Source organism: Anarhichas minor, unplaced genomic scaffold (assembly GCF_050575085.1).
Source record: "Anarhichas minor isolate MPS153535 unplaced genomic scaffold, ASM5057508v1 ptg000010l, whole genome shotgun sequence".
Classification (NCBI taxonomy): Eukaryota; Metazoa; Chordata; class Actinopteri; order Perciformes; family Anarhichadidae; genus Anarhichas; species Anarhichas minor.
Window position 1 is genome coordinate 2,003,879 of NW_027466456.1, and position 12,654 is coordinate 2,016,532.

Consider the following 12,654-nt stretch of genomic DNA (forward strand, 5'->3'; position numbering starts at 1 on the left):
GTACTCACACATATATGCTGCTGCAGCTGTACTCACACGTATATGCTGCTGCAGCTGTACTCACACATATATGCTGCTGCAGGCTGTACACACACGTATATGCTGCTGCAGGCTGTACTCACACGTATATGCTGCTGCAGGCTGTACTCACACGTATATGCTGCTGCAGCTGTACTCACACATATATGCTGCTGCAGGCTGTACACACACGTATATGCTGCTGCAGCTGTACTCACACGTATATGCTGCTGCAGCTGTACTCACACGTATATGCTGCTGCAGCTGTACACACACGTATATGCTGCTGCAGGCTGTACACACACGTATATGCTGCTGCAGGCTGTACTCACATGTATATGCTGCTGCAGGCTGTACTCACACATATATGCTGCTGCAGCTGTACACACACGTATATGCTGCTGCAGGCTGTACACACACGTATATGCTGCTGCAGGCTGTACTCACATGTATATGCTGCTGCAGGCTGTACTCACACTTATATGCTGCTGCAGCTGTACTCACACATATATGCTGCTGCAGCTGTACTCACACGTATATGCTGCTGCAGCTGTACTCACACATATATGCTGCTGCAGCTGTACTCACACGTATATGCTGCTGCAGCTGTACTCACACGTATATGCTGCTGCAGCTGTACACACACGTATATGCTGCTGCAGGCTGTACACACACGTATATGCTGCTGCAGGCTGTACTCACATGTATATGCTGCTGCAGCTGTACTCACACGTATATGCTGCTGCAGCTGTACACACACGTATATGCTGCTGCAGGCTGTACACACACGTATATGCTGCTGCAGCTGTACTCACACGTATATGCTGCTGCAGCTGTACTCACACGTATATGCTGCTGCAGCTGTACTCACACGTATATGCTGCTGCAGCTGTACTCACACATATATGCTGCTGCAGCTGTACACACACGTATATGCTGCTGCAGCTGTACTCACACGTATATGCTGCTGCAGCTGTACTCACACGTATATGCTGCTGCAGGCTGTACTCACATGTATATGCTGCTGCAGCTGTACTCACACGTATATGCTGCTGCAGCTGTACACACACGTATATGCTGCTGCAGCTGTACTCACACGTATATGCTGCTGCAGCTGTACTCACACGTATATGCTGCTGCAGCTGTACACACACGTATATGCTGCTGCAGGCTGTACTCACATGTATATGCTGCTGCAGCTGTACTCACACGTATATGCTGCTGCAGCTGTACACACACGTATATGCTGCTGCAGCTGTACTCACACGTATATGCTGCTGCAGCTGTACTCACACGTATATGCTGCTGCAGCTGTACTCACACATATATGCTGCTGCAGCTGTACTCACACGTATATGCTGCTGCAGCTGTACTCACACATATATGCTGCTGCAGCTGTACTCACACATATATGCTGCTGCAGCTGTACTCACACGTGTATGCTGCTGCAGGCTGTACTCACACATATATGCTGCTGCAGGCTGTACTCACACGTATATGCTGCTGCAGCTGTACTCACACGTATATGCTGCTGCAGCTGTACTCACACATATATGCTGCTGCAGGCTGTACTCACACGTATATGCTGCTGCAGCTGTACTCACACGTATATGCTGCTGCAGGCTGTACTCACACTTATATGCTGCTGCAGGCTGTACTCACACTTATATGCTGCTGCAGGCTGTACTCACACTTATATGCTGCTGCAGGCTACACAATGTCTGAAAAATTTTTAATAGATATTCAACATTTTGGGAAGATAAATTTGATGGATTTGGTGACGCTCAGATTTTATTTTTATTTGGCGCCGTAATCGGGTTAAAATTTTAATTTGTGTGAAAATTTTGTTCACTACAACTTATCTGCAAAAATAATGATATTCAAACTCTGCTATTGTTTGTGTTTAGTGCTTATTAGCAAACATTAGCATTTTTGGTTTCATTGGTAGCGTGCTGATCTTAGTATTTAGCTCAAATGTATAATTAGAACGGGATACAGCGCCCCTATTTTTTGAGAGACTTTTCTTCATCCTCCGTTTTGTGCTTCACCGAGACTTGGCTCTGTGGAAAGATCTGGACTCCCCAGGAACCTACGCCATGAATCCTGTTTGTGGACTTCAGCTCTGCCTTCAACACCATCATCCCGTCTCTGCTGCAGGACAAGCTCTCTCAGCTGCCCGTTCCCCGACTCCCCCTGCAAGTGGATCACAGACTTCCTGTCTGACAGGAAGCAGCATGTGAAGCTGGGGAAACACGTGTCTGACTCTCGGACCATCAGCACCGGTTCCCCTCAAGGCTGCGTTCTTTCCCCTTTTCCCCTTAATTTGTTTGTTTATCATATTGTAAATTTGTATCTTTTTTCTATTTGTAAATGATGTCTGTTACTATTGCACTATGTTTATTGTCATGGATTAATCACCAAGCCAAATTCCTTGTATGTGTAACGTACTTGGCAATAAAACCGTTTCTGATTCTGATACCGACAGTGTGAGATGTAAACATTAGTTGCGTCATCCTCGGCTGAGTTATAACGTTTGCTAGCTCAGTGATGCTAGGGTAGCTAGCCGTATCCAGTATAGATGCACGTTTCCTTCTGCACGGTGAAGCGGTTGGTGGGTGTAGCTCGATTGACACATTTTGGCTGATTACTATTAGTCTTGTTTCTCAGTGCTCAGCAATGGTTCGACGTGTGGCAGTTATTGGAGCAGGTAATTCTGGTCTGACTTGTATCAAAACATGTGTTGACGAAGGACTGGAGCCTGTCTGCTTTGAAAGCAGTGATGACATTGGTGGCCTATGGAAATTTAAGGTGAGTGAGGCCACAGTTTAAAACAAGTATCCCACATATTAACCCAGTTCAGGATTCGTCTCACAATGATGAATGGCCAACGAGCTTTCCACCACATCTAGAACAAGTCTAGCATTTATGGTATATGAACAAAGATTGTGTAGCTTTTGTGATTATCAAGACTATTGATTAAAATCTGAAAAATCCATATCCAAGTGATTTAATTTAATTTTTTTCTATGCCTGGTTTTCCTTCAGGAGTTGCCTGAGCCAGAGCGATCCAGCATCTATCGCTCCTTGGTGACCAACACCTCCAAAGAGATGACGTGCTTCAGCGATTTTCCCATGCCTGCCGACTATCCCAACTACATGCACAACTCCCAGCTGCTGCAGTACTTCAGGCTCTACGCTGATCACTTTGACCTGCTCAGATACATTCGTTTCCAGGTTGTCAAGCCACAGGTTTTTACAACGTATTGTGTAAAGTCAAATTTTAATGCATGCGTTTAATTTGAACATGTGTGCTTCAGACCACAGTGAGGAGTGTTACACAGAGGCCAGATTTCTCTGAGTCCGGTCAGTGGGACATAGTGACCAACAACAGGGATGGAGAGGAGAGACACGTGTTTGATGCCATCATGGTGTGCATAGGCCAGTACACCCAACCAGCCTTACCCCTGTCAGACTTTCAAGGTCAGTAAACTAATGGATAACACTTTTCTAGTGAGGAAAGTTTTACGATTTACTTGACATCTGCACAGTCTTGCGAGGACATCTTGCAATTTCTTTGATCCGTTGCAACATCTGCATCTCTCCAGGATACAAGACGTTTTCTGGAAGGTGTCTTCACAGCTTGGAGTATAGAAACACAGATACCCGCAGAGGAGAGAGGGTGGTGGTGGTCGGCATTGGCAATTCTGGAGGAGATATTGCAGTGGAGATCAGTCGATCTGCAGAGAAGGTAAACCCTTGGTGATACTTTCCGTGAGGACGGTCGCGACATTAGCTGATATAGAATCGTGACCAGGAAACGTTTGGATCTTTTATACTCGTGTGGTTTTCTCCTCACGCCAAAAATGAAATTCTCAAAGTGCTGCAACCCTCGGGGATGCGGCAAGCATAAATCACACTTAAGAAAGATTTTTTTATTTTCCTGTAATGCCAGTTGTGGTGCTCTGGAGATCACATGTTTAATTTAAGTTTATTTAACAGAGCCTCAATTTCTCTACGACTGAAGTTCTTCTGCTTCCAGCCTTTTTTTTGGTGGCATCTCTCCAATTCTTGGGCAACAACACCTGCCCTTATATAGTATCTAGAGGGCTAATTCAATCTTTTTACCTAAGCTAATAATAATCAGCCACATGCCTCAAATGTGTGATAAAGTGGGATTCATCATTCAGCTGAACTTTGAGAGCAGATTTGGATGGCTGAGAACGTTTTGTGCATCCGGAGTTGACTTCTCTTTTTCTCTTAGAAGAAAATCAAGAGAAAATGTAAGAGAAATGTAAGATAATGTTGCTGCATGAGGCCCACTGTGTATTATACAGCTTGTATTGCACAAAGAGAATATAGTACATCTATTTACATCCCTTCTTTTTACTCTCTCTGACAGACATTTCTCAGCACACGGCGGGGGTCCTGGGTGATGGGCAGGATGTCAAGTAATGGTCTTCCCTTGGACATGAACGCTATCACCAGACTCAACAACATCCTCATGCTGATTCTTCCCAGGTCTCTGGTCAACTGGGCAGTAGAGAGAGGACTCAACCGCAAATGTGACCACAGACTGTACGGCCTGAAGCCCAAACACAGGTGACACATTTTTTTTTACCTTTGTCCCTTTCTGCCTCGGGATCCCAGAGCAGACAGTTAATACAAAAGTGAACGTGACATAATGGGCCTTGTGCAGCAAATTCCTCTATAGATTTCCCCTTAATGTTCTGTTGAGAGAAGTCAACTCCAGATGCTGAATCCCCCTTGTTTATTATTAGCAAAGCTAAAAAAAACAAAATTAACACACAATGAATTTTAGCAGATGGATCGATAGATGGACCGATTTCAGCCCACAAATTGAATCAAATTAAAACATACAAAACAATTGTGTCTGAAGTCAGCAGGCAGTCAATGGCAATATAAAGCGGGCAATAAAAGGTGTTTTGCGAAAGTGTGAGTAACCGCAACCACAAGAGGTCCTAGAGATTAGCCGTGGACAGACACAGAGGTGCACACTCACTCACGGAGACACGCACACACACCACCAATCCTCCTGGCAGAGATAATGGTAAAAATAATTTCATGCATTTCATTATGTTTGTCATATTTAACATATTAAACTCATGCTTTGGACACGTAATTTATGGACTGTGAAAAAAAAGATGCGTATTTTTGTACTCTTGGTAAGAGTGCTCTCCCACTGGTCAAATGTTCTCTCACCTAAAAGAAGAGAAAAAAAAAAAAAGTTGGTGACTCCCAGAAATCAGATTAACAAAGTAAAAACTAATTTAGGATACGAACAAAAATAAGAGAAAATGTGTTTGTATTTCGTTCCAATCTTTGTATTGACTCCAATCATTTCCTTTCTCTGTCAGAGTTTTGGAGCAGAGACCTTTGATCAATGATGACCTTTCTGGTCGAATCCTTCAGGGGGCGGTGGTGATGAAACCAAATGTGAAACGATTCACGGACTCTGGAGTTGTGTTTGAAGATGGCACTGTGGAGGAGAACATTGAAGCTGTGGTCTTCTGTACAGGCTATAATGGAAACTTTCCATTCCTGCCTTCATCTCTATCTGAGGGGCCTCACAAAGTGCTGACATTGTACAAGTGAGTAAACGGTGGACGGAGTTTTGTAAATCTATTACTGATTTTAATTTTGTTAAGAAGTTAGAATTGAAACTCTATTACGCAATAAAAAACTGATTTACTGAGGATGTAAAGGTCACATACTTGAGTTGGATGAGAAGACAGAGCGGCAGCAATCTTCTCATCCAACTCTATTAAAAGAACCTTTTCCCCAAAACTATTCTCTTAATATGTTTTTTAATGCCTTTTTGAATACACTTAACAAATACACATATAAATTCAGTATTTTGATCAATACAAAATTGCATTACATTTTAAAATAACATTTTATACATTTTTTAATGAAGCCAAAATGAACCCTAACCAAATAATAACTACCCAGGTAGCCAAAATGACCTGGCCCAGATCCGGCATGAGCTCGGCACGCCGGAAGAAACACGTCGAGCCAGTCCGGTTGCCGACTTGGCATGAATGACGCCCCAGAATCGGGTCGAATACACTGGCCCGATTCCGGGTGCCGACGCTGCCGTCACTGGGCCATTTTGCCTATTCTGAGTGACGCATTATTTTTAGGTCTTACTTATGTTATGTCTTGGAATCTGATATCATAATTCTGAAGGATCAACACAGGCTTTTTGAAATTTCAGGACACTGTTTCCTCCTTCTCTATCACAACCCACACTGGCCGTCTTGGGTGTTTTCCAGACATATGGACCAATCATACCCACGGTAGAAATGCAGGCGCGCTGGGCTGTGAAGGTCTTTGCCGGTAAACAGCTTTAAATGTACACAAACTCTCAGTGCATAAGAAGTGTTACGTATGGTTCTATGTCCTGCTGTGAATGTTTGTGCTTGGGTGTGTGTGTGTGCATGTGTGTGTATTCTGTGTCTTTTGACTTCTAGGTGCAGCTCCCTAACGAGTGATTGAGGGCACCTGGATGAGGATGTGGTTTACCTATATAAGCACCTCCTTGCTCCACCCTCGCTCTCGCTCATCTGCCTGGCACCAGACCCGGGTCTGCAGTGGGATTTGCACACTACAGTTTACTTGTGTCCTGTAAATAAACTGGCAGCTAACTTGGTGTTGTGTCCCTCCTATATGTTGCGACTCCCGAGCCGGTCGTAACAGAAGAAAAATGTGTCAGTTTGTTGTGTTTTATCTCTAAAGGTTTGAGCCGTCTGCCACCCAAAGACAGAATGCTGGAGGTCATCGAGTGTGAGAGGAAGAGAAACATGAAATGGTAGACATCATCTTCACACTGATGTCCATTCCATGCTGCCATCATTCAGGCTGGTTTTTGTAGAAAGTAGAGTTTGACTTTTCAAAAACTCTACATGTTTTCCTCAGCTATCCTTGCCCACGAAAGGCATCTCTCCAGGTAGAATACATCCCGTATCTGGATTTCATGGCTGAGGAGGTCAGTTCAGTTCAGCTCTATATAAAATTGTGTTACCATTTGGACTGTATTTGTGAGACACAATCTTCATGACAGACTTCCAATCACAGGTCGGGGTGCGACCTAACCTCCTGAGACTACTACTGAGAGATCCTGTGCTCTGGTTCAGGGTCTTCTTTGGTCCCTGCACGCCTTATCAGTATCGTCTCACGGGGCCTGGACAGTGGGCCGGAGCCCGCCAGGCCATCCTCACTCAGTGGGAACGGGTGGCTCAGCCGTTCAGAACCAGGGTGGTACCAGAACCGGAGAGCCGTCCTTCTGTGCTCTTTTCACCCTGGCTGCTCATGTTTGCAGGAACTGTTACCGTTGCTGTTGTTCTGTCGAAAAATGGCGTTCCTCCAGTGCTGCAGGGTGTAGCTCAGGTTCTAGACAAGGGCAAGATTTCCCTGATGGTCTTCACTGGTTAAAGTACAGACCATGATTAACGATCAACACGTTCTCACTCCCAACTCTGTCAAATACAGACGCTTGGTTTTAAACTATGACGCTCTACGTACCCCTCCAGCGTCAGTTTTGGAAGTGGCAGGAATGGCGTGGCAATTTCCCCATCGTTACACGCATAGTGTAGAAAGATCGTATGAAAGCATAAAAGTATTGCTATTATAACCTGTAACCCTTTTGATTTCAAAGTGTAACCATCACAACATATAGCTTGTTTACACTTTTTATAATCATCATAATATAACTTGTTTTATTTTATGATAGACGTGATTAACCATATAAACTGCATACCTTATATAAAATAGTCACTCCAAACTTTTAGAATCCTTACTCTTCTGAACAGGATCAAACCAGTTACAACCAGTACATTCTGTGTCAGCTCTAGAGAGAGAGGACTCATGTGTGAGTGACACATGAAATGAAGGAGGTGCCAGCCTTAGATCAGCATAAAAAGCAGCATAAAAACTGTGAGATTTGGGCTTCTCCCCCACCCAGAGAATGGGATAGACTTCTTACCCACTCTAAAGGGAACAGAAGACCCTTTAGGGGTCCCACCCCCTCAGAGATGGCTAAAATAAGACCCTTTTTCTGTCTTACCCACTTATAGGAGGACAGAAGACCCTTTTGCTATCAGAGGACAGCATAAAAGAAAAAAAAAAAAAAACTCTAGAGCTGACTGAGAGCTGCACTGACAGGAGAACAGCAGAGCAGAGAGAAGAAAAAGGGGGGGGGGGCTTTTTCCCCCAGTGGATTATACCTCATACACCTCAGTGAAAGCTGATAAAGAGGAGAACCCATTATAGTAGGAGTGTTAAAATTAGTTATTGTAGCACAGTGACTGTTTCATTTAATTGAAATTGTTTAATGTGATTGTTGTGTGAAAAACTTAAATAAAAACACAGCCTTACATTTTGTAAGTGTCTGAAGCCAATCAAAGTATTCTGGTCCTTTAGAACAATGTACCCCTCTTCCCCTGTCCGTTAACGGTGCGATAAGATGTGACGACTGAAACATGCAGAGGAGCTTAAGGTAAGTTCCCTGGGTGAAGACTTGGCAGTGTTATAGGGGGCTGAATGGGGATGCAATCAGTGGACCAATCAGTGATGAACCATTCAATGGTCCATCACTGAATGATCACTGTTGTCCAGATGTCCTAGTGTTGAACTCCTGCTATCCTGCCATGTGCTCAAGGCCAAGTCGTACACAACCAACACTCTGGGTGCCTTCCTCCTTCAGACCGCTCTTGTGATTGGTGGAGAGTGTAGTGGAAGATTTCTATGATTAATCGGGAGAAGGGTAGAGGTTTTCAATCTAGATCAATAAACAGAGTCTTGAAAGAATCAGAGTTGTCGGTCTTTTATTGCTTGCAAGCAAGAGAGCAGTCCCACAGACGCGTATCTCAATGCACTGTGAGAAGGCTTTCTCAAAGTGCAACATTCAACATCATGTATGTATACAAAAGGTTCACGCCTTTACAACTTCAGATAATGTGTCAAAAGGGGAGTATGGGTATTTCAGACACAGGCTGTCTGTTTCTGCTCATTATATATTTCTGGCAGGATATTCAGTTCTGGAGTCAAGGTCTCTCTGTGTCTTTGTCTTACCAACAAAGACACAGTGTCTCTTCACTTCTCACCTTTGTGGGAAAAGTTAACGGGACATCTGGATACAAAACTAATTCAAATCATCTGCAGAACTGCTGTTCTGTGTCTGCCTGTGTTCCTCACATTCAGTTGTACATTCTTTAAAACTTCACATGATACAATAACATATTTTTCCATTACAAAAGGCAATCACTTTTCTTGTTGACTCAGGAGCGACTCACTCAGTAGTTACAGAAAAGGATCTTCCAAATCCAAATCTTAGCGGTCAATATGTTTATTCTCTGGGAGCTTCAGGACTAACACTCAAAGAACGATTTACTGTCCCTATGACATGTGTTCAACGAAGCATGCATTTTTGTCTTCGCAATGTTGTCCTGTAAATCTGCTGGGGAGATATCTTATGTTGAGCCTATAGATATTAGCCTGATATCTACACCAGATGGCCTTAAAGTTTTTCGCAATCCAACAAACTATTTGTCAATGATACAGTACAGTCCAAATGCCCCTCTGTATGTGTGTCAGTGGCAAATTCCTCTCCTCGTTACAGCACACCTGATAAACAAGGCCCATGATGTGATGTCTGCGCATGTGAACTTTATGTCTCCAGAACACTTACATTGCACCGCACATGTTTTTACAGGCCCTGACTTTGATTATGAAAACATGTTTCATCAGTGCCTGAATGATCCTCTCCAGTGTTCTACTCTGTTTTGGTCTACAAAAAGAAGTGCTGTTTCTGTGACATTGACACCTGCACAACAGCATTTGTTCCTGTTTGATAATACCTACCCACACATCTCCCTGTCCAAATCAGCAAATGACCAGTGGGAAAACTTGGGTCTCTTCGTGCAAACATGACTGCAAAAAGAAGTCTGATTGTATAGAAGTCTCTGAGAAAATGACCCCACTAAATGAATCTGCTCACTTCATAATGGCAATGGCCATAATCCAAGATGGCGACTGCCAAAATGCCAAACTTGCGGCTTCAAAACGGCAGTCCACAAACCACCCAACGTCACTACAACGTCCATTTCTTAAACACAGTCCATGGTCAGAGAGCAGTGGTGTTACACAGTGCCAGATGTATAACAGAGGAGAAAGGGGAGAGGAACGATGCCACCTAAAATGATTGAAAGCTATTTGCAGACAGTGTGTGGGCTAAAATGCACAAGATTTTGGCCATTCAAAGCAGTCTAGAACTGGACCCGGGTTCCTGGTATCGTGCATGCTGGCTCACTGTCAGAGCTGGAACACTTTAAATCAGAGCCATAGTGTCATTAGTAACACCTGTGCTTTTCCTGTTTAGCAGCTGCCGTCTGCAGCATTCTCCCTCAATACTGGACCAGTTTCAATTGTTTTGTCCTCATTAGTTACTTTAACACAAAACCATGGGGAAATAGGGGTCCAGGTTGAAAAATACAGAAGTTACACTTTAAGACAGCTCTCACACAGTTATTTTAGTATTTTTTTACTCCATATGTCTAACATTATATTATTATATTTCAATGTAGCTCAAGTGCAAGTTCAGACAGGAAGATACTCACTAGTAATCTCTGTCTCTCCTCTCCTTGTAATTACTCTATCAGCTGATTGGGGGCGTGCACTTTTAAGTAACCAACCAGATTCTGCACACCGGTTCCTGAAGCCAATCATATCGTTGCTGTCAAACTTTAAATAGTGTTCTCCTCTCTGCTGCTGTCAGTTGTCATTTCAGCTAAGCAGATGCGACCCTCCTCCACCCCAGTCGCCTCCAGTCAGCATCAGTCATGCTCCTGATTCATCATCAGATTGCAGCAACTCCTTTCATCACCACCACCAATGTCTGGACTCCAGGGGGATTAGGCCTGTTGGACCTCAGTATCCCTACCCTCGGTGATAGTACTTCAGGATGGAGTCCAATCGCCAAAGACTTTGCACTTTTCATATTTGACGCTTGTATAATAAATCATTGTTAAATTATAAAACAAGTCTCTCCTGATTGAAATGGGGCTGGACACACAATGACAGGCAGGTGAGATGTTTAATGGTATATTCAAATAGGAAAAACAGTCTTTTACATTCACTGTGACTTACAGCTAAATATATATATATATATATATATATATATATATATATATATATATATTAAAAGAAAATAGCTCCATTATGTTCGTGGGAAGGCAGCCTTCTTGATGGTACATATCAACAAAACCAGACAACTCAAACCAAAACAATCTAGGCAAGGCAAGTTTATTTGTATAGCACATTTCAACAACAAGGTAATTCAAAGTGCTTCACATAAAACCATTAAAAGCATCAAAACATAGGGCAAAAGAAAAGGAGATTTAAAAACAATTAATAACATTCATTGAAACAATAAAACTGTCATTAAAACATTAAAAAACAGTGTAAGAAATAAAATACAGTAGTAAAATGCAGAAATGCAGGAAATTGATTAATATATTAATTGAATGTGGTTCAATTAAAGGCAGCAGCAAACAGAAAAGTCTTCAATCTTGATTTAAAGGAGCTGAGGGTCTCAGCAGACCTGCAGTTTTCTGGGACTTTGTTCCAGATATGTGGAGCAGAAAAACTGAACGCTACTTCTCCATGTTTAGTTCTGACTCTGGGAACAGAAAGTAGACCGGTCCCAGACGACCTAAGGGGTCGGGATGGTTCATAAGGTAGCAGCAGATCAGAGATGTATTTTGGCCCTAAACCATTCAGTGCTTTGTAAACCAACAGCAGGATTTTAAAGTCAATTCTTTGTTTGACAGGAAGCCAGTGCAAAGACCTCAGAACTGGAGTGATGTGATCCACCCTCCTGGTCTCAGTGAGGACTCGAGCTCCAGCGTTCTGAATCAGCTGCAGCTTTCTGACAGACTTTTTACAGAGACCTGTAAACACACCGTTACAGTAGTCCAGTCTGCTGAAGATAAATGCATGGACAAGTTTTTCCAAATCCTGTTGAGACATAAGTCCTCTAATCCTTGATATATTCTTCAGGTGATAGTAGGCTGATTTTGTAATTGTCTTGATATGGCTGTTCAGGTTGAGGTCTGAATCCATAACTACACCTAGATTTCTGGCTTGATTTGTGGGTTTTAACATCAGTGATTGAAGCTGAGCGGTGATTTTCAATCGTTCGTCCTTGGTACCAAAAACAATTACTTCTGTTTTATCTTTGTTTAATTGAAGAAAATTTTGGCACATCCAGTTGCTGATTTGTTCAATGCAGTTACCCAGCCCTTGTATGGGATTATAGTCCCCTGGTGACATAGTTATGTAGATTTGTGTGTCGTCTGCATAATTATGATAACACGCGTGTAGATGTTGAACAGAAGAGGCCCCAGTATTGAACCTTGGGGAACACCACATGCCATCTAGATGAATATCTATATCACTTATAAGGAAATGTTAAGGTATTCATGAAACTAAACATATAGCTACATTAAGACCTCTAGCATTACTCAGCAGCTCAGACAGTGACCCATAATCACATCCTAAACAGGAAGATTTCTAAAGGAATCTAGAAACAGTACATTCAATATTTGATTTGCGAGATTCA

General features: G+C 42.9%; 1 protein-coding gene across 1 annotated transcript; it reads left to right on the forward strand.

Annotated features, from left to right (window-relative positions):
- The first annotated feature begins 2,694 nt into the window (after positions 1–2,694).
- Positions 2,695–7,469, forward strand: LOC142946223 (dimethylaniline monooxygenase [N-oxide-forming] 2-like). Its single transcript, XM_076087286.1, has 10 exons — positions 2,695–2,826; positions 3,063–3,251; positions 3,335–3,497; positions 3,623–3,765; positions 4,417–4,616; positions 5,393–5,626; positions 6,253–6,374; positions 6,774–6,846; positions 6,954–7,023; positions 7,113–7,469. The coding sequence occupies exons 1-10, from the start codon at positions 2,695–2,697 to the stop codon at positions 7,467–7,469; spliced, it is 1,683 nt and encodes a 560-aa protein (XP_075943401.1).
- The last annotated feature ends 5,185 nt before the right edge of the window (positions 7,470–12,654 follow it).